Raw genomic sequence first — 23601 nt, forward strand, 5'->3', positions numbered from 1 at the left:
TTACTCAACTGTTCAATCATCTCGAAGTCAATTCTTTGTCTTCTCTCAATTCTCTTTGTCTTATGTTATTTTATGTATCCCAGTGATAGAAAATAATACATAAGGACATCCACCACGGATGGTGTTTAGATATTTTCAACTTCAAGAATGTTGGGTACTGTTCATATTGGAACCGGTACTGGATAGGAATGTAAATCGGAGAGTTCATCATGATACGATGCAGTAGTGCTGGACGATTCTGGATAAATTGAGAATGACAATTATTTTGTTTCAAATAGAGATTACGATTCTGGAGTCTAAGAGCAATTTAGGCATTTTTACAACAATTACCATAGGTAAACAGTGGTTTTACTTTTTTTAGTTTTACTTCAAATGCAAAAGTTAAACTTTATAAAAAGTATGAATGCATTGAACACAAATTCATAAGGTGACACCTGTAATTTTAAAGGTCTTTAGGAAGATTGATCAATTTGCCTGACATCTACAGATTGCTTGAAGAGGTCTTTAAAGAATGATACAACTGATTAACACCAACACAGTATATACATATAAACAGTTTAAATTAACCTGAAAACATGGAATGCAGGGCAGCTTGGTGAAAAACAACAACTCTATTTGAGCAAATAAATTTGAGATTCATTTGGGCAGATTGAGCGCTTGTAAACGCATGTCTCATTCATTAGAGTTGGCAACTCTCTCATTTTATCCCAAAACTTCTGAGATCATATGACACAGAACTAACGATAGTGTGTTGTTGAACAGACTAGGAACGCCGTTTCATATGTGAGGGCTCAGTGAGTGGTTGTGTGTTTGTCCCCGAGTTACAGGCTGATTGCTGGGGGGTGTGGCTATACACCTGAACGTAATCATGGCACTTTAAAAGATACCGGGTTAAACAGAGAAGACAGAGGCTTTTACTCGCTGCTCATTGAGGCTATCGGAGAGCTGATGGGATATGTGGAATACGGGAGACGCACAGCTGCATTGGAGTCCTCATGTAATCCATTTTTACCCTATTATGTTTTGATTTGGTCCTTTAGTTGTTTATGTTTGGTTGAACTGATGTCACTTAAACTTATGACTTAAATTTACATGCTGACATACATTTACACTGATCACTTGACATTTCATGTTCTTTACTTCAGTTAAATAAATCGTATGATTTATGCAGTAGTTGTGTGGCGTCTTCCTTATTTTGTTGTGATTAAGCATTAGATCATAACACATATCTAATGATGATAATACTTTCTCTGCTTTAGCGGCAGCACCAAAACAGATTAGCGTTAATACTTTAGTCTGAGGTTTAATAGACACAGGAGAATCGTTGATTTTTATTAATGATCGTGCGGGTGTTTGAATCAAGATCTTGATCTTTTAATGATTAATTGTGGTGCTCTACGATGTAGTATTGATTTTCTCTGCCAGCAATGCAATATTTGCCGACACCTTAGACATTTTTGTGATATGAATCTTAATTTAATCATTATTTTGATATTAATTGACTAATTTGCCCAAATTAGGACATTTGCAACAACTACATTGATTCTGCTAGGATTTTGTGGAACTGTGACATTGGATGACAAAAATTTAAATTTTTGACAACATGTAGTTTTGTGTGTTGCAACTTAAGACTCGTTTTGCTTCTACATTCTAAACATTGTTTAATAGCATATTGCTAAATAAAGCCGTTCTCGTTTACATCTTTTCTGTTTCATATTTATATATCAAACATACAGTAAGAGGGTCAGCCGTTATATTTTTGCAGCTTAAGGTTGTAGGCTTTCCATCCAGTGGCTTTGGCTTCTCCATGCACGGAGTAGTCAATTAGATGCTGAGAGAGAGGCAATCACTGCTCCTGGAAAGTGCCCATGACAAAAAATTTACACTGACTGAAATCCACGTTTATGCTATGTTTGGCTGTATGCACCGATGGGGAAGGGTGGCAGTTAAAAAACATTTACATGTGAAACTTGTTCGCAAAATTTATTTTGTGCTTGATTGTTTTAAAAAAAGTTTCATTACCACAGTGTAATACATCATTAGTCGAGGGTAAGCGTTCATAATAAATGTTTCTTTATTAAGGAGAATCTCCTTTCTACCACAGCGCAAACACAATGAAGTTCAATATTACATTTTATAATAACATTAAACAGTCTTCATTTTAACATATCACCCCGTAAAATAAACTGTGAACATTTTGAAAGCGCAACAGCTAAAGTGCATGTTTCTTTGCGGCTAAACTGCATGTTTCTTTGCCTCCCATATTTGCTTTGTCCATTTACACTTAGCAGACGCTTTTATCCAAAGCGACTTACATTATCCTATACATTTGTTTCTAAGTATGTGCAATCCCCTGGGATCGAACCCAGGACTTTGGCGTTGTTAAAACACAACGCCATACTCTTACCAACGAGCAACAGGAAAGCTTTAAATATTATGATCTGAATTAACTTATTATAAAAAGGCAATTTCTGAAACAAAGTTTCTTCAATGTTTATGAAACCCACGGCTATCCACTGATCCCATCACATAGTTTAATGCCATGGCATATATTGCACAACATGCTTTCATTTGGTAAACTGGGTCAATAGTTTCATTAACCTATTTGTGACGGATGTTTATATTCACAGTGTGTTCACAATGTAAATGAATGTTTCACTAATAATCCTTCCTGTCAGTTTTTATTTTGTTTTATTTCTGTATTATTTTGTCTAAGAAAACATAATTTAGTTTTGAACTTAAGTGTTATTTTGGAAAAAGAGTTTTATGTTTAATTGTACCGGCGTCATGACGTCATTACTGTTCCGGCCGTGCTGCGTCCTCAGTATGCTTTGAGCGCGCTGAGGAGAGGTAAGCTGCTAGCGGTGCTCCTTCAATATTATGTATAAAAGTTCGTAGAAGTTGAATTGAGTACACGATATTCAGTTATATTCATGTTCAAAGTGTTAGAAATGTATTACGAAGTGTTTTATGCATGGATGGATTGGATATAATGGTTTTATAGCTGAGTACGGCGGTTTGAGTATGTGTGTGTGTCAATTGAATGCGGTAATTTTGGCCGATTTATGAATTGGTCTTTGATCTGTGCAGGTGATAAAATCACAGCAGCAAACATTTCATGCTGTATCTCTATTCCATCCAGGTATGGTTTATATTTGTTCATTGTGACAAATTATTAATTGTTGTGACGATTTATGTTCCTTAAATATTGTTTGTAATGTGTCTTCATCCATTTTATTGTTAATTTGACCATTTACTGTTATTGTGATGTCCTGAGTATGCTTTGAGCGCGCTGAGGAGAGGTGATAAAATCACAGCAGCAAACATTTCATGCTGTATCTCTATTCCATCCAGCCACAGAAAATAAACTCTCCAGATCAGCAGCAGATCCAGTTGTCCTATGTTTTCCTTCAGTTACACAACACAACGCAGATCGTAAAAGAGCCCTTAATCGTCTGGTGGTCAGAATTGGGCCGGTTACAGTGGTGCCGTGACCCGGATGAAGATCAGCTCGTCTTCCACGATCTTCGTCCAAGAATCAATACCGTTTGGTCGCCGGTGGATGCTGCACTGCACTCAAGGTTTCAATGAACAGTAACACAAATAGGTTCATTTTTTTGCTGAACGGGACATTTCACTATAATTAACGCCAGTATATTTACTTTTTTTACTTTAGTATCCTACAATCATTTGTTGTGTTTGCGCTTAAGAGGGTTTTTTTTTACATTTGGGGTTTACATTACTCATTGTTTAATGAGGAATGATGGCACATGGTTTCAATGTAGACAATTTTAATGCTGATGGGAACATGTCAGATTCAAGTTTTGGGAGAGGTAGACTTTTCAGTGACCGTACATTCACACCTGTTGCAGGGAGGGGTAATGTAGAACGAACATCACCTGAACTTTGTTCCACACGAGTAATTGAACAAACACCTAGTCAGTTAAGGGGTAATCCATTGTCAGTCTGCCCAGACTTAAGTGATCCAACATGGTATAATCTCATAACACACATTGCTCAGGAAGTAGGACAGACTATAATTTCTATTCAAAGTGGGGTAGCGTATGGGGAAAGAGAAACCAGCACTGCACAGACTCGAAGTTTAGGTGCAGGTCAGTCATTCTCAGAGGCACCCTCACTTAACTTGACAGGAGTTAAACTAGTCATGCAGTCTGAAGCAAAAGAGCCTCCTGTTTTCCGGGGAGATGGAACAGATAAGTTCAGTGTGCACGAGTGGGAGGATTTGATGGACACTTACCTACGGAAAAGAGGCATACCAATGTTGGAGCACCATCATGAAATTCTTTCAAGGCTGATGGGTAAAGCCAAAGACATTGTTAGAATTACTCTTCGCAGTAACACTTCCCTAAGACCCTCTGAGAACCCCAAAGTGATATTTGATATACTGAAACAGCATTTCAGCGAGGTCAGATATTCCTTCATGCCTTTAGCCGATTTCTATGGCACAGTGCCTGTTGCCGGAGAAAACCCAGTCGAATACTGGGTCCGGTTAAATAAGGCTGTGGATGAGGCAGAGGAGGCTTTAACTAGACTTGGGCGACAGATGGATAATCCATGCCAGGAGGCAGCCATGATGTTTGTCAAACACTGCCCGGACTCAACTCTGTCAGCCATTTTCAGATTGAAAGCACCAGATAAGTGGACAGCGAGCGAGGTACAAGAGCATCTTGACCGATATATCCAACCCAGCAAATATCCAACCCAGTGATCGCAATCAGGTTGCACAGCCACACCAAGGTTCACTGACTTTAAAATAGTCAACCCACACCTGGAGAGGGGACGTGTGGGTAGAGTGGAGCAAACCCTCGAAGATGATGATCTTATGCAAGTTTATGAAAGTGCCTGTGCACAAGCTCCTGTTGAAGTTAAAGTGATTGCACAGAATATGCAAACCCTTGAAGTGTTTGATCAATTGTTTTATGCTCCCGTCTGTGTTAACGACAAATTCCAGATGATGGGAATGTTGGACTCCGGATCCATGGCATGTACTTTCAGTGAAGCAGTAGAGAGCAGAATGCTGAGTGAGGGTGTGTTGTTGAAGCCCACACCATTGTCACAGGACGTAATGTTAATAGGCTGTGGAGGTAGAGCAACTAAGCCAAAATGTATGTATGAAGTTGAGCTGAAAGTGTATGGCGAGAGATGTTTGGTACCTGTTCTAGTTGTGCCTGGACAAAGGGACGACTTGATCATTGGTACCAACGTGATTAAGTTCCTCATGCACAGGATGAAGATCAGTGATGATTACTGGAGGATTGTGTCTAACAGTGTCTCAGAGCCATCTTCATCGTGTGAACAGTTCTTGAATATCATGGCAAATACTTGCCGCTGGAGAGGAGGAGATCCACCTGACAAGGTTGGAACTGTTAAGCTTCAGCAGTCAGTCACCCTAATGGCCAAAAAAGAGCACCTTGTCTGGGGAAGGCTGCCGAGTAATACTGCCATGTCACCAGGGAGTACTGTGATTGTGGAGGCCACTTCTTCCAGATCCATGCCACGGGACATCATCGTTGGCCGAGTTGTTACACCGTTGTGGGGAGATCGTTGGGTTCCTCTAAAAGTTACCAACCTTTCAGACAAACCTGTCACCCTAAAAAGAAATCGTAAACTTGCAGATGTGTTCCCATGTCTGGCTGTGGAAGATTTTGAACTCTTGCAGGGTTTCAGTCATGTACAGTTGCCAAAATCCGGGAATCCTTGTCAACTTGGAACCACAGCTGATTTTAAACAAAGACTAAAGGACATAGGGCTCAGTGACATCGACATTGAAACATGCTCTGTTAAGGATGCAGCAAGAGAAAAGCTTGTTCAACTGCTTGAGAAATACCATGATGTATTTTCTAAGCATGCTCTGGATTGTGGGGAGGTCAGCGGTTTTGTCCATCGCATTCGCTTGACAGACGAGCGTCCATTCCGACTGCCATACCGTCGAGTACCACCCGCTCACTATCAAAAATTACGCCAGGTTCTCTCAGAAATGGAAGAGCAAGGAATAATTCGAAAATCAATGAGCGAGTATGCTTCGCCTTTAGTTCTAGTATGGAAGAAAGACGGCGGCTTGAGGATTTGTACGGACTTTAGATGGCTGAACGCCAGGACCATTAAGGATGCACACCCACTCCCACACCAGTCTGACTGTCTGGTTGCCTTGGGTGGAAACACTCTCTTCAGTACTATGGATTTAACGTCAGGTTTTTATAACATCCCCATGGCTGAAAAAGATAAAAAGTACACAGCGTTTACTACTCCAGTGGGACTTCATGAGTACAACAGGATGCCTCAAGGGTTGTGCAATAGCCCAGCATCGTTCATGCGCATGATGTTGAGTATTTTTGGAGACCTGAATTTTAGTAGTCTGCTGTGTTACTTAGACGACCTACTGGTGTTTGCGCCTGACGAGAATACAGCTCTGGAGCGTTTGGAGGTAATATTCCAACGATTGAGGAGCCACAATCTCAAGTTAAGTCCAAAAAAGTGCCATCTGATGAGGGCATCCGTCAAATTTTTAGGTCACATCATTGATGGAAGTGGTGTTTCTGTTGATCCTTCGAAGGTTGAGGCCATAGTCAAGCTGTCAAAAGCTGATCTCATGGAAGAAGATGGGTGCACTCCATCTGTGAGGAGGATTAAGTCTGTTTTGGGAATGATCCTTTATTACCAGCACTTCATCCCAAATTGCTCTTCCGTAGCCAAACCACTCTTCTCCTTAACAGCCGGACAGAAAAAGAAGTCAAAGGTCAGAACCGAGGCCAAGGCAGGCACATACAGAAAGCTCAAGCCAACTGACTGGACTTTAGAGTGTGATGATGCCCTTTCTAAGCTGAAAGAGAGCCTACTGGATAGTGTGGTCTTGGCACATCCTGACTTTTCTCATCCATTGATCTTGTCGATTGATGCTTCTCTGGATGGACTTGGGGCTGTGTTATCACAAATACCAGCATGTGAGGAGAAAGCTCGTCCCATTGCATTCGCAAGTAAGTCCCTAAGTAGCTCTCAGAAGAGGTATCCGGCACACAAACTCGAGTTTTTAGCCTTAAAGTGGAGCATGTGTGAGAAATTCAGTCATTGGTTGAAGGGCCACACGTTCACTGTATGGACGGACAATAACCCGCTCACTTATATTCTAACCAAGGCTAAACTCGATGCTTGCGAAATGCGCTGGGTATCTAAGCTTGCGGCTTACACCTTTGACCTCAAACATATTGCTGGAAAGAAGAACATTGTGGCTGACGCTTTGAGCCGAGATCCTTTTGCAAAAACAGTCAGTCACAGGCTCCTTACAGAGCGATATGGTGGTTTACTCACTGAAGCTGCAGGTGTAACTGAAGACGGAATTCAAGACACTTTCCGTTTACAAATGAACAGTCTTCACGTGTTGCTTCAGCCGAATTCTGCAGTGTTCTGTGATCACAGGGCAGTCGGAACTCATTTGAACCTCCATAATCAATGGGAGACTGTAACTGAGCTGAGGGCTATGCAGGCAATTCAGGCTATTCAGGATGCAGTGCCGCTTGGTTATGACACAATTTCTGCAATCCCCCTTGAGGAAATCCAACATGCCCAAGAGTCAGATCCAGTCATCTAAAAAATTATGCCCTATCTGAATCAGAAGAAGCGTCCATCAAGGCGAGAGAGGGTTGGAATGGATGCCAGGGCTCTAGTTCTTCTTAAGCAATGGGATCGGCTGAAGATTCAAGATGGAGTAGTCTATCGTGTCTCGAAAGATCCTCTAAGCAAGCACAAGAGGTTTCAACTTGTACTTCCTTCTAGTCTTAAGATTGAAGCCTTAACCGGTGTACACGATTTTGCTGGGCATCAGGGACAGTCAAGAACTCTCCAGCTAACCCGACAACGCTTTTCTGGCCTAGAATGGAGCGTGACATAAGGGACTACGTCAAGTGTTGTCAGAGATGTATATTGGCCAAAACACCAGAGCCATCTGCACGAGCCCCACTTGAGAGCATTAGAACTTCTACCCCTATGGAGCTAGTATGTTTGGATTTTTGGAGTGCCGAGGACAGCAAGCAGCGTTCTGTAGACGTACTAGTTGTGACTGATCACTTCACAAAGTTGGCACATGCCTTTCCATGTGTAAACCAAAAGGCAAAACAAATTGCAAAGAAGCTGTGGGATCACGTCTTTTGCGTTTATGGTTTTCCAACACGCATTCATACGGATCAAGGGACCAACTTTGAAAGTACCCTCATAGCAGAACTGCTCAAGCTGGCAGGTATTGAAAAATCCCACACTACAGCATACCACCCGATGGGAAACGGTGGGACAGAGCGGTTTAATCGGACTCTGGGCACTATGCTTCGTTCTCTGCCACTTAAGGAGAAGCAAAAGTGGCCTGAGCAGATACAGACTCTGACATTCGCATATAATGCCACAGTACATGAGACCACTGGTTATGCCCCATTCCAGTTGATGTTTGGTCGCATCCCAAAGCTACCTGTTGATGTCATGTTTGGGCAGGTGTTACATGACCCGGTGATTGTTGACCATGGCAGCTATGCGAAAACCCTCATGTCTTACCTGCATGAAGCAACTCGCATTGCTCAGAAACACACTGAAAAAGAGCAGAAAAAGCAGGCCAAGGGTTACAATCGGAAGGTTAAGGGTACATGTTTGAACATCGGAGACAGAGTGCTCCTTGCAAACAAGAGTGAAAGAGGAAAGAGAAAGCTTGCCGATAAATGGGACCCAACTGTCTTTACTGTAAAGGATCGGAACCTTCGGACAAACATATACAAACTGGTTGACGAGGAAGGCAAATCCAAAGTGGTGCATCGAAATCTGATTCTGGATATCAGCTTCCTACCCATTGAACCACCTCAAGATGACATGGACATACAGTCTAAAGCTGACAATATGGAGAGCGAGTCTTGTGTGTCTGAGTTGTCTGACTCTTTGGAAGAGGAGAGTTCTGATGAGAGAACGAGGGCATGGGTGCTTGAAGGCCGAGATGATGCTCTGGAATCTGATCATTCAGTCTACAGTCGAAGAAGTGTCTGCGAACAAAATCCCAGTGAAAATGAGGCTGTTGGGGGTTCTGATCACGTACCTGTCATAGGGATCGAATCTTCTGCTAGTAGTCCTGACTCATTAACAGAAACTGTGAATGACACGCATGATAACAGTAGTACTGGCACACAAGCACAAATTCCAACTGACACACAAGCACAAATTCCAACTGACACACAAGCACAAATTCCAAATGACACATTGGGTGTTAGGACCCGTGCAGGGAGGGTGGTCAGAAAAGTCAACCGTTTAATTGAGTCCATGGCACAGAGACCATTTTATGTTCAGAGAATGGGGTCATCCTTAGCAAGGAGATCAGAATCATTTCTTTCTCTATTTTAAAAGGTATTTGGTTCTATGAAATACTGTGAAAATGTATGCAAGACGTGAATTTCACGAAGTGTAATTTAGACCAGATTATTGGATGTTGTACAAGGCAGCATACTGTTCCGAGAATGTCTAAGACTTGATCAACCTTGGACTTTTCTTGACCTGTAAAGCGGGTAACTTACTATGTTGAACTACGAATGAGTTTCGTTAAAAATCTAGGTCTGTTGGATCAAATGTGTTATTTGGTCAGGATATTAGTGAAATTCAGGAGGGGTGAATGTGACGGCTGTTTATATTCACAGTGTGTTCACAATGTAAATGAATGATTCATTAATAATCCTTCCTGTCAGTTTTTATTTTGTTTTATTTCTGTATTATTTTGTCTAAGAAAACATAATTTAGTTTTGAACTTAAGTGTTATTTTGGAAAAAGAGTTTTATGTTTAATTGTACCGGCGTCATGACGTCATTACTGTTCCGGCCGTGCTGCGTCCTCAGTATGCTTTGAGCGCGCTGAGGAGAGGTAAGCTGCTAGCGGTGCTCCTTCAATATTATGTATAAAAGTTCGTAGAAGTTGAATTGAGTACACGATATTCAGTTATATTCATGTTCAAAGTGTTAGAAATGTATTACGAAGTGTTTTATGCATGGATGGATTGGATATAATGGTTTTATAGCTGAGTACGGCGGTTTGAGTATGTGTGTGTGTCAATTGAATGCAGTGATTTTGGCCGATTTATGAATTGGTCTTTGATCTGTGCAGGTGATAAAATCACAGCAGCAAACATTTCATGCTGTATCTCTATTCCATCCAGGTATGGTTTATATTTGTTCATTGTGACAAATTATTAATTGTTGTGACGATTTATGTTCCTTAAATATTGTTTGTAATGTGTCTTCATCCATTTTATTGTTAATTTGACCATTTACTGTTATTGTGATGTCCTGAGTATGCTTTGAGCGCGCTGAGGAGAGGTGATAAAATCACAGCAGCAAACATTTCATGCTGTATCTCTATTCCATCCAGCCACAGAAAATAAACTCTCCAGATCAGCAGCAGATCCAGTTGTCCTATGTTTTCCTTCAGTTACACAACACAACGCAGATCGTAAAAGAGCCCTTAATCGTCTGGTGGTCAGAATTGGGCCGGTTACATATTGTATTTGTCTATTTTATTCTTCTTATTAGGGTTCAAACACATAGCGCTAGAAGCCTATTTTATTTGAATGTTTTATTCTTATTAGGGTTCGAGCGTGTAGCGCTAGAACCCTATCGTATTTGTCAGTTATATTCTTATTAGGGTTTGAGCGCATTGCGCTAGAAAGCTATTGTATTTGTTCGTTTTATTATAATTCTTATTAGGGTTTGAGCACGTAGCACTAGAAACCTATTCTATTTGTATGTTTTATTCTTATTAGGGTTCGAGCTCGTAGCTATGGCCATAACTCGAAACCGTTTGAGGGATCTTCATGGGGCTTGGACCCTATGTGTAGACCCTCAGTCCGGGGTCACAGCAAATAAAAGTCAGCATTTGGCCACTTGGTAGCGCTATAATAGAACCCAACCGTTTGCCCGATCGACTTATAACTTTGTATGGTGTGTCTCCACTATTACTGTCGAAAAGGACATTGGTATATCTCAACAAACATAGACGTCATTGGCCATTGAAATTTGAGCGCTTATTCAACCGGGTTAACGGAGGCCGAGCTGGGCTTGTTCGACTCATGGTCCTGAAGGTCTGTAAAAAATATTAACATTTCAGAGACATTTATGACAACACATCCCCAATGTATGTGAATATTTATAACTTAATCCTGGGTTAACATTGGAGAAACGCAGCCTTGTTTGCAGTGGTATTTATTGGGGATAGATGCCGATAATCCAAACTTTTATAGAGCACATTCTGTTTTAAAGGAAATAAAGCTAAATAACGATAAAAATTTAAACCCTTGTCAAATAAAATAATCTATTTATGACTAGTATTAAATATAAATATAGCTGCAAGCAGCAATCTCGGGGCTCGAGCAATTTAAGGCCTCTAAGGCTCCTGTGCCTTAATCTAGTAGGCTCAGAACTGGCAGTGTCTACAACAATCGTGTTCATTAAAAGTTTTAATAAAGTTATAGGTGGCGCAATATGGCCATCGAGTTGCGCAGCCACAACCCTCTTTTTGTGGGTCCTCAGAGTGTGAGCGTTGATCAACGTGTATGGTGAAGATATCTAATTTCGTTTAGAAGTTAAAAGCATATATATATATTCAAAATAAAGCAAAAAATTACAAATTTCAAACTTTTATTCAATTTTTCGGCCATATCCCGTGAGAATTTTGACATTTGGGTATTTGCTTTTAGTAAACCACTAAATGTTCCGTATTGCCTACAGTGGTTTCGTATCGATCAGAGACACGGTTGCGAAGATAGATGATCTACCAGTGACCTAACCTACCAGTGCTTGGCTGACATTTCCACCAGTAGCAAGGGATTTGAAATGGCTGCTGTTATAGACCAGTTGCAGCTCAGTCATGTCCACCACCTCCAGTTCCTCGTGACTGTGGCGGTCTACTACTCGCAGCTTTTCCCTGCTGTCCATTAATACAAGTGTATTGGAATTTATCCACTAAAAAAAAGGAGAGAATGTGAGATTTACATTGCCATTAAAATGATTTAAACTGTAATTATTCCTTTAACTAAATGATTGAACATACAAAATATTTAACTCACGCTCAAACTAATAGGGTCAAAGTTGAGTTGAAACTGCCTCTGTTTGATGACATGGATAGTCCCAACCTCATCTTTTTTAACCTGAGCACCAAAATAAGATTTTTTGCTCAATTATCTGATATTTGGTGATTCTTAGTAAAGTTGGTGTAATTTCTGCAGCCCTGAACAAAATTATAATTGCACAGTGCCCTTTTCGTCCACTGTAAATGCACTTTTTATTTCACTGACTCTATATTGTAACTGTTAGTCTAGACCAGTCAAGCTGTTTAAATTACAAATGCGGTATAATGGTAGTATTGGTGCAGAAATTACACATTTTACGTTTTCATTTTAGTTTTTACTTATTAAAACGTTTTAAATCATATGTAGGCTTTGCAAAGAAACAGACCAGCAAGAAGTGGATGGTGTCTCCTCTACAAAAAGCCAGAATGGGGTTGATTGTTTTCTGTACTGCAAAAAACTGCCAAGCTAACAAGGGGACATTGGTAGGATCCATCTGCATCTAAAAAAAGTAAGTTCTATATGAGATACATAGAAATAAAATGACTCACTGATTAAATACTTAGTATGTCACTTTGGATGGGCATTTGCCTTGTTTTTTTTTCGTTTCCACTATTGCTGATGCTTTCTGATTTTTTAAGGTTGGTTACCCAATTAAATGAATCTGAACAAATAACCCATTTTCAGTTTCAGAAGTGTCAATTACTTTTCAAACATTATATCAAATTCTTATTCTCCAATGAAAGGTTAGGTTTTTTAAAACATTTTTTAAGAAGAGAATTGAAGGATTAACAACGCAGATTTATTTTAACAGCCTTCCTTGATCATGTTTACTTAGAGGTGGAATAATTTTGAGCCCAATTGTATAACATAGGATATTATATTAAATTATGAAACATTAGTGTGTTCCAGACCATGCAGAAGAGTGTATTGTATACATGCACACTGCATAATTTATTTTATGAATAGGCAGTGTAAACAAGTATGAGTATATGTGCAGAGCACCATGAAATCCAACCACATGTGTATTTGAGTGTACACATGTATGGGTGTCTAATGTAAGTCTATACTGTACTGTTAGATCTGTATATGTAAACAGACCACTGTAATATTTGCTGATAAAAAGAAATAAAGACTAGCAGCACATAAACAGTCAAATACTACCAAAATTCTTAAATAAGAGATTAAACATGTATTCATATTCATTGTTGATTGCTAGTGGAAAGTAAATACAGACACACAATGAGAATGAGACAGTATACTGTACCTTGCTATAGGGATAAGTCATCCAGACTTTGAGTGAAGGCCTTAGTCCTAACAGCAGGATCTGTTAAAAAAAATAGGCAGTATAAAAATTAAGTCTGACCAAGTGATTGGTTGGGCACTGTGTGAACTGTTGGTCTATAATTACATTTATGCATGTGGCATATCCAAAGCAATTTACAAGAATTAGGAAACAAAGATATAGATCATTAGCGTTATTATAATCATTAGCATTATAAAATGAAGACAGGATAGAAACTTTAGTGTCTATGGTACGGGAAAAAGAAAAGGGTTCAATAGAAAGATTAAGCTGGTCATGTCAACTTTATTTATATACAGTGGGTACAAAGGCTCTGAATACTTAGGACCATGTGATATTTCCGTTTTTCTTTTTTAATAAATCTTCAAAAATTTCAACAATTCTGTGTTTTTCTGTCAATATGGGGTGCTGTGTGTACATTCATGAAAAAAAATGAACTTAAATGATTTAAGCAAATGGCTGAAATATAACAAAGAGTGAAAAATGGAAGGGGGTCTGAATACTTTCCGTACCCACTGTAGTGCTTTTTACAGTTTTACAGCTGTACAAGAAAACATATTGACTATAAGCAAAACATATAAGGTTATGCAAGTCAAAACAAAAAAGGTGAAAACACACAAAATAGCCACAGGCACACAGATTCAGACAAAACACTCAACATGCAACACCACAAACGTGCACACGCACTGGGGGTCAACACCTAGCACCACACACCCAAGATACGGAGATGGAAACACAGGTCAAATATTAAACGGACTCTAAATTCCTATATGCACTGTTAATTAAAATTCTAGAAGCCTCCCGGCCAGGCAGAAAGTGCAAAACAGTATGTAAACAGTGGCGAGGAACCCAAAACTCCATTAGAAGGAAAATAATATCAAGAGGGAAACCAGGCCTAACCAGGGGATTCCAGTTCTCCTCTGGCAAAAACTGTAGCCTCTGCACAAAATCGACATTGCTTTGCACAACAAGGCAAAATAAAAAAATTATATTTCAGATTATAATTAATAATCTAATAGCAGATGAAATTTAGTAGTCAAGTCGCCGTGTCCTTTATCCAGCTCTAAGATCTCAGCTTTTTTCAGATCTGGGCATGGACTGCGTCCTGCCTGCTCTGCTAACCTTGGAACAATGAGACAAGACTGGCTGAGAGTAGAGTACTGTTCTGCTCTCTTTGATGCAACAAATACATCAGTTGTTATTGGAAGTGTTCCTGGTTCCAGTTGATCTAATTTAATGCAGCCTAAAGGGTCTTCTGCTGTTGTAGCCCATTCGCCTCAAGGTTGTGCGTGTCGTGGCTTCACAAATGCTTTGTTGTAACGAGTGGATATTTCAGTAAAATTTGCTCTTCTATCAGCTTGAATCAGTCGGCCCATTCTCATCTGACCACTAGCATCAATATGGCATTTTCGCCCACAGGACTGCCACATACTGGATGTTTTTCCCTTTTCACACCATTCTTTGTAAACCCTAGAAAGGGTTGTGCGTGAAAATCCCAGTAATTGAGCAGATTGTGAAATATTCAGACTGGCCGCTCAAAATTGCTTAAATCACCTTTCTTCCCCATTCTGACATTCAGTTTGGAGTTCAGGAGATTGTCTTGACCAGGACCACACCCCTAAATGCATTGAAGCAACTGCCATGTGATTGGCTGATTAGACAATGCACTAATGAGAAATTTTACAGGTGTTCCTAATATTACTTTAGGTGAGTGTATAATACGAAGAGCATAGGCCCTACGACTGAGCCCTGTGTGTCGTACTGGACTTTTGATTTCCGTGACACCTCATTGTTTATTGCTACAAATTGAAAATGGTCAGAAAAATAAAATCTAAGCCATTTCAAAGCAATTCCCTTAATGCTGACGTCATTTTTGAGTCTATGTAGGAGCATTCTTAACTAGTTATCTAGGGTCAAGTTTGTTTTTGGCAAGGGGCCTTATAACAGCCACCTTATATGCTTTAGGCACATGTCCTAGTGTAAGAGGTCAGTTAATAATGAAAGAAGAAGAGGATCTATAATTTCTGGTGATGTCGTTCAGTAGATTTGTAGGAATAGGGTCTTGCATGAAAGTTGTTGATTTATACGATCTAATGATTTTAGATTTTAATCATGATCTATGGTAGAAAATAATAGCAATTTCTCCTTAGGGGCGCTGTAGTTTGGGTGCAGTAGGGTTTCACTTCTGGTTGCATGGTTATAATTTTTTCTCTATTATCTTGTTTTATTTGTGAAATAGTTCAAAAGTTCATCACTGCTATGCAGATATACAGAATTAGAAGTCGCTGACGATTTATTTTTGTTTTAATTTAGCCACTGTGTTAAATAAAAACCTTGGATTGTGCTGGTTTTCTTCTATAAGTGATGAAATGTAGGCAGATATAGACGTTTTCAGGGTTTTCCAGTATTTTCGAATACTATCCTCACATGCTGTACGAAATACCTCTAATTTAGTTTTCTTAAAGTTGTGCTCCATTTTTCGTGCCGCTTTCTATAGAGCCTGAGTGTGTACATTATACCACAGTGTCGGGCTGCCATTTTTAGTCAGTCTTCTTTAAGCGGGAGGATTAACTGTACTCTGAGAAGGTGGAGTTAAAATATTCTAACAAAATAATCAAACCTATAAAATTACAAAGAATTGCACCCTGAATAAACCAGCAACACAAAAATCAAAATGTTGATGTTTGCCAAAATTGGTGTCAAATGCAATCGTGTGTAAGGAAACTGCCAGCAAACAGCAATATTCAGGTTGGCAGGGCTGTACAGTTATCTTGTACAGTTTATCTAGAGCCCTATGATCTGCGCGATGTGGGAAAACATGTAAGGTATCACATAAGCAGAGTTCTGCATTTGGAACGTCAGAGAATAAAGCAAGGTACTGTGGAAAGAGATGAATTATTGCTTATTCTACAAAGATATTCTAAAATAGCCTGGAGACATTTGTTGGTACCCCTTAGAGAAGATAATACATAATTGGACTATAGTGATATTTCAAACTAATTTGTTTCTTTAATTAGTATCACACATGTATCCAATGTTGTAACCAGCCATTCAGCCTATTTAAATGGAGAAAGGTAGTTACTGTGCTGTTTGGTATCATTGTGTGACCCACACTGAACATGCAAAGGAGAGAGTTGTCTGGGAAGATCAAAAAGAAAATAATAGACAAGCATGGTAAAGGTAAAGGCTACAAGACGATCTTCAAGCAGCTTGATGTTCCTGTGACAAAAGTTGCCCTGGGCGCGGCCGCAAGAGGAAAATCGGATTGAACAGAAAGGATGTTTAAAAAAATGGGAGAAAAAAAACAAGGAAACCTGCAACAGATACAAGCTGAACTCCAAGCAGAAGGTACGTCAGTTTCTGATCGCACCATCCAGCAACTATGGAAAAAGAGCTGAAACTAGCAGTCTGGTGAAGACACCCATCAAACCTGAAACAGCTGGAGCAGTTTGCTCAGGAATAGTGTGCCAAACTACCTGTTAACAGATGCAGAGGTCTCATTGAGACCTAAAGATTACGTTTGTTGCAGTGATTGCATCTAAAGGTTGTTCAACTAAATTTTAGGTAGGGGTCCCATCATTTTTGTCCATGACATTTTAATTTGTTTTATAATGTACAATATTACATAGAATAAATCTGTGGATGAAGTTCATGTGTTTATTCAAAGTTTATTTTACAAACGTTTCACTCCCTGCATTCCATTCAGAAGTGATCATCCCTATGCCCTACTCCCTTGGAAGAGTAAAGCTCTAAATGTGTAAACTAGAGGGAAAATGCGATTGTATCATTTAACGTGTCAACATGTTCACATGCCAAAAGGAGAAATAAAAACAACGTAATTTTCTCTTTATTTCGAGCGATGTTTTGTGTGGTTTCCCCTTCCCAAAGAGCCCTTTGGAGGGCGATATATCAAGTTTGGAACGCAAAGACTGTGTAAGTGAAGCTGCCTTAAACACACAGTGAAGTGTCTTCATGACAAACCGCCAAAATACGAGCATGTATTTGAACCAGATTAAAAAATTGATTTACTTGTAGTAAATGTATAAACTTTAATAAGCCCTATAGTATACTTTAATTATTTTTTATTTACCTATAGAAACTATTATACTACCCAAGAATTTCACTATAGTGAAATAATTATTAAATTATATTATAATTACTATAGTATACTACAGTTTTCAAATTGTAAAGCAAAACATTGAATATACAGAAACATTTGAAAGGAAAAAACTAATTTGGGAAAAAGAAAAAATCATATGGCCCTAATTTATCCATCTGTAGGTAAAGGTAATGTCCTTTGCCTGTTTATCTGCCTATTTATGTGATGAACCGCACTTGGTTTTATTTGGCCTGTGCTACAAAACTTTGAACAGCACTGGTGCTATGTGCAAATAAAGTTAACGTACAACCCTGAGTTGGTGAATCAAAAAGAGTTGTACTGTATAAATGAGTTTACCTTAGTGAGTGAAGCCAAAGCCAGTAGAGAATACTGTGTGACTGGATGATCCTTCAGTTCAGGTCCAGCATTTAGAGGCTCAACACAGCAAACTTCACCTTTAGAACCACTGAATAAACACCTTGATTCACATGTCCTCATTCCCATCACCCTCCTAGAAAGAGAGAGCAAGAGACAGAAAATAATACATAGTAAAAATTAACTAATGCCATGCCAAAATAATTGTATGATATAAATAACAAACATGTATGTCACCCAAATAAGCTATCTGTTAACAGTATACTTAAGTAATACATATAAAAATATTATGGCTGTGCCGATTAATCATTTTATTTCCCAAAAGGTACGTTGCTTCCATGTTTATTTAGTTATAAATGTTAACAATTGATGTTTTCCTGTTATTGAATTATTGTCCTGTATGAGTACACTGAAACGATATCCCTGTAATTATTAATACAGTTTTCATGTATACTGTTATATGTTTAATATGAATCATACGAGTTAGTTTGTACTCCAGTAGATTTGTGTGTTTAAAACTTTAAAATCACAGGGAAAGGAACTAAGAACACAATTAAATGGCTTATTACTGTACAATCACCAAATTTTAAGAAGACAGGATGTGCCAGTGATGTCCTGGGCATTAACGTTGCAAAGGACCTGTCTTGAAGTGCTAACCCCACTGCACTAGTAAAGAAGGCACTGCGGAGACTGTTTTTCCTGAGACTTCTTAAAAAGAACAATGTGTGTGAGGAAATGTTAGTGTCCTTCTTCCGCTGCACCATGGAGAGCATTCTTACATACTGCAATGGTGTCTGGTTTGCCAGCTGCACATCTGTGGTAAGGAAAGCACTTCAAAGGGTCATTACCACAGCCCAGAGAATCATTGGCTGCCCTCCCCCACCACTGGAGGAACTGTACAGTTATCATTGCCTCACAAAGGCAAGAAACATCCTACAAGACACATTCTGCTGTGGGATCCAATCAAAACACTCTGGGGGATAACATACCACCCTAGTTTGCAGGAATGCTATGCCACTACACTGAGCAGGGAAGCAATACACATAGCAGAATAACACGTATAAAAACGGTAAGTACTAGGGACAAGCAAGGAAAAATATAACCCTGTATATTAAGCACTGGCATGCAGCCAGCGATATAGATTAAATAACAAAGGGCCGAGGCAACCGGTGTACATAGTGAGGATGGAAACAGGCGCAACCTGTTGGGCTCATGGGAGTCATAACCTGAACCGCGAACATGCAGTCATAAAGCATGGGCTTGTGCGAGTGATAGTTGGGGTCCACTTTGAACACCTATAAAACCTAGCTGACACACACAGCATCGTCAGACAGCTAGTACACAGCTGCAGAGCACTGCACAAGCCACTATAATTACGTTATATCATGGCCATAAGTAACGTGACTTTACCAAACAGATTTTAGAGCAAAGGTAGTATAGGTAACTGTTGGACCCCCTTTCGCCCTCAGAACTGAATTAATTCTACGTGGCATTGATTCAACAAGGTGCTGAAAGCATTCCTTCGAAATGTTGGCCCATATTGATAGGATAGCATCTTGCAGTTGATGGAGATTTGTGGGATGCACATCCAGGGCACGAAGCTCCCGTTCCACCACATCCCAAAGATGCTCTATTGGGTTGAGATCTGGTGACTGTGGGGGCCATTTTGGTACAGTGAACTCATTGTCGTGTTCAAGAAACCAATTTGAAATGATTCGAGTGTTGTGACATGGTGGATTAACCTTCTGGAAGTAGCCATCAGAGGATGGGTACATGGTGGTCATAAAGGGATGGACATGGTCAGAAACAATGCTCAGGTAGGCCATGGCATTTAAACAATTGGCACTAAGGGGCCTAAAGTGTGCCAAGAAAACATCTCCCACACCAATACACCAGCCTGCACGGTGGTAAAAAGGCATGATGGATCCATGTTCTCATTCTGTTTACGCCAAATTCGGACTCTACCATCTGAATGTCTCAACAGAAATCGAGACTCATCAGACAAGGCAAAATTTTCCGTCATGGACGCCCTCAGCACACAGCCGGTGAGTCCCATAAATCTAGTACTCCTCGACCGGCCTTTCTGAGTGTAGAGAAACAAGCTGATCGACTTACAAATAGATGGCATAAACAGAGAGCGAGACCTAAAGGCACTCGAGACATCAGACTGTCACGAGTATCACATATTGCCGCAGCAGCATCCTCTACCCCAAATACGGCTACAAGGATTGCAAACACTGGTCTCCGAACACCGCCTATACATCTTGAGAACAGATTTGAAGTATTATTCAATGAGGAATCCCCAAATTTGATGAATGTGTCCGAACAAAGACTAAATCAGCCAGCAGCTAACTCTGATTTGAACAGGCGCTCAAGGTCGAACAGACAGCGGCACTCAGCTCAAAGCACAGCTGAGCCCAGGACTCTGATAGTGGGTGACTCCATAATCAGAAACATTTGTAGCAGGGTGTGGTGAGGAAGGCGGGACGAGAGCCGTGACGCGGCCGGTGGCGTGAGTGATAAGTGCAAGCAGCTGTGCGCGCACCGGTCCCGCATCTTATCACGGAGGAGATTGGGAGCTTAAATGGATGTTCGGCAGGACTGTTGACGAGAGAGGACCGGGCCCGAAACTGTGTTTAGTTTGTGTATGTTTTATGGCCGGCAGTCTACCGTGAGGTGGCTGTCGGTCGGTTACTTCCGTGTTCAGTGTATATTGTTTATTTAATTAAAGTTTTATTTGAATGTTCGCTGGTTCCCGCCTCCTTCCTTCCCTTCTAACGAACTTTATTGCTACATTGGTGCCGAAACCCGGGAGGAAGGAGGGGCATGCTGTCGAAGAGCCCTCGCTGCCGAGGGGCATCGTGGTGCGGAGGAGTTCGGGCAGCGCGGACAAGGGACGTCCGCCGGCGGCTGCCCGAGGCTGTGGTGCTGGAGCAAGAAAAATCGGCTGGGACGGAGAGCCCGCTGCCATGCTCCTGGGCCGAGGTGGGATGGCAGCCTTAAAGAGGGAGCGGAGGGGTCGTCGCCGTTGGCCGTGGGCCGGAATCCTGTGTCCAACAACCATGAGGGTGAGGAACAGGAAACGGGGGACCCGCTACTGGCTGCCCTCACGCCGAGGGCTATCGCCAACCGCCAGGAGGCGAAGGAGGATCGGGCCGTCCCCCCCGACGTCCAGCACTACCGCATTGCACCGCGAGGAAGAGCCTCTCGGCTGGGCTGAGGACCGAGTGACAGCGTGTCAGGGAACCGGACAATTTTATTTCTTTTCCTCTCTCCCCTCTCTCGTCCCTGTCGCTCCGGGGGCTCCCGTCTCCGTTCTTTCGTCTCGCCGGTGCATACCCCCAGGCGCTGCCGACTCCGAGACTGGCTCCCCGGGGGGGGGGTAGGTACAGTCTCGGGGGTGCCCCCCGGCCTGTAAGGGGTGATGGGGGTATGTGGTGAGGAAGGCGGGACGAGAGCCGTGACGCTGGGCCGGTGGCGTGAGTGATAAGTGCAAGCAGCTGTGCGCGTAACTGGTCCCGCATCTGATCACGGAGGAGATTGGGAGCTTAAATGGATGTTCGGCAGGACTGTTGACGAGAGAGGACCGGGCCCGAAACTGTGTTTAGTTTGTGTATGTTTTATGGCCGGCAGTCTACCGTGAGGTGGCTGTCGGCTACTTCCGTGTTTATTGTTTGTTTATGTTTATTTAAAGTTTTATTTGAATGTTCGCTGGTTCTCGCCTCCTTCCTTCCCTTCTAACGAACTTTGCTACTCAGGGATACAACTACGTGCTGCCTTCCACAAGCAACAACTTCTGATGTAAACAGGGAACTTCAGAACATTCTGATGAAACATAAGACTGTAAATCGACTCATCATTCATGTGGGGAAAAATTATATTCATTAAGAACAGTCAGAACTTCTTAAGAATTTCAATGAACTCTTTAAAACACTAAAAAGACTGAATGTTCAAACATTCATCAGTGGACCACTCCCAGCAAGAGGAAAAAACAGGTTTTCACGCTTGCTTGGGCTTTATACATGGCTGCAAAAAACCTGCAATATAAAAGGAGTGAACTTCATAGACAACTTCAATATTTTCTGGAGTCAGAGGCAACTGTTTCAACAAAATGGCCACCAGCCAAACAAACTGGGTTCAAGAGTGCTTTAGGACAATATCTACTTTTCCCTCAGTCATCCTTCTGCCAATCCACTCAACCAAAATGGCACACACACACCCGAACACAGTGTGAATGACCACATGTCTTGTGGGATTTAAGATCAATATAGATCAATATAAAAATGGATGATTAATTTTGTTTTCCTACGTGACATGATTGTGAACAAAGGTTGGTTTCTGAGAGTTCCCCCAGTTGCCAGATGTTGTTTTTCAGAGAATGGTATGTGGTGGGAGTTCAAAGGAGAGAGGCTATCTGGAGATGGAGGATGGCAGCGCTGATTGACTGCCAAAGGAAAACGGCGCAGAATGAGGGGGAAGCATCTTCTGCTTATGTGTGTGTGTGACAAAAGCGTCTTCTGCTGATGAGAAGGAGTGAGCGCACGGAAGGGGGTTGGACAACGTGTTGTTTTACAGATTTTGAAAATGGAGTCAGTTCGAGGTGGCAGTAATGATTGGCTGCCGAAGGAAAGAAGAACCGCCCAGAATTTAAGGAAGAGGTCACAGATTGGCTAGGAGGGAACAAAGAAACCAGAAGAGAGATCGACGTCATATTCTGTATTTAATGTGTTTTTGTGAAACTTTCTGAGTTGTTGGTTCATCTCATTGTGAAGCAAACAACCCAGCGCGCTGTTAAACTTTTAAATCTCATAATAAACTTCACTTATTTTTGTGAAAAATTGTCTCTTCAATACCTCAAATTTTTGAACATGCAGGACTGAATGAAAAGCCCAACAGTCTTCACCTCAGCACCTGGTTGGACATGCGGCTGACACGTCACACAATGATAACACCACTCAGTTCATGGACACCATCTCAGCTGAGCCCTGCCCACCGAGCTCAACACAGACAGACTGTGACATATTAGAACTGCTCCAAGATTCAGCACCCAAGGACGACTTCCTGGAAAACAGCCAGGGAAACCAGGACAGCGTATTACAGCCTCTGATAACACCAGAGATACAGCCCCTCTCACCAGACACGTTATCTCTCTCCCCAGCATCTCCACTTGTGTGCTTCTCAGAGAAAATGGAAAAACTGGTGTATGCTGGAACCAAACTTGCTGGAAGCCCCCAAATTAAAAGTGTAATTGATGATATTGCCCCTGTGAAAGTCAGGAAGAGTGGTAGACAAAAAGCACCTTGGAGAAACTCAACAGCGGTGCAAAATATGAAAAGACAATGCAGAAAAGCAGAGCGCTTGAGGCGGAAGACAAAACTTGTAGTCCATTATAACATCTACAAAGACACCATCCATGCTTTCAATACGGAACTAGGCAAAGCTAGGCAGACTTTCTTCTCAAATATTATAAACAGCAACTTAAACAACACCCGGACTCTTTTCGCTACTGTAGACAGACTGACAACCCCCCAAGCCAGATTCCCAGTGAAATGCTCTCAGACAGCAAGTGCAGTGAGTTTGCTTCTTTCTTCTCTGATAAAATCAATAATATTAGAAAGGTGGTCAGCACATCCTTGAGTAGCGCTGGGGTCAGGCAGATCACACCACAACCTGAGAAAGTAGTTACAATGTCTGATTTTGAAGAAATTGATGGCAAAAATTTTGAAGAAA

At 41.1% G+C, this 23601-nt stretch overlaps 1 protein-coding gene across 1 annotated transcript in view; it reads right to left on the minus strand.

Moving 5' to 3' along the window:
• Positions 1-23601, minus strand: part of vps8 (VPS8 subunit of CORVET complex) — a 145495-nt gene that overhangs the window by 75275 nt on the left and 46619 nt on the right. The window contains exons 10-14 of the mRNA XM_079462308.1: positions 17854-18007; positions 13362-13421; positions 12483-12596; positions 12095-12175; positions 11820-11990 (exon numbers count right to left, since the gene is read on the minus strand). Coding sequence (XP_079318434.1) covers positions 11820-11990; positions 12095-12175; positions 12483-12596; positions 13362-13421; positions 17854-18007 — 580 coding nt within the window. The remainder of the gene's footprint in view (positions 1-11819; positions 11991-12094; positions 12176-12482; positions 12597-13361; positions 13422-17853; positions 18008-23601) is intronic.

This window comes from Barbatula barbatula (assembly GCF_947034865.1).
Source record: "Barbatula barbatula genome assembly, chromosome: 8".
NCBI lineage: Eukaryota > Metazoa > Chordata > Actinopteri > Cypriniformes > Nemacheilidae > Barbatula > Barbatula barbatula.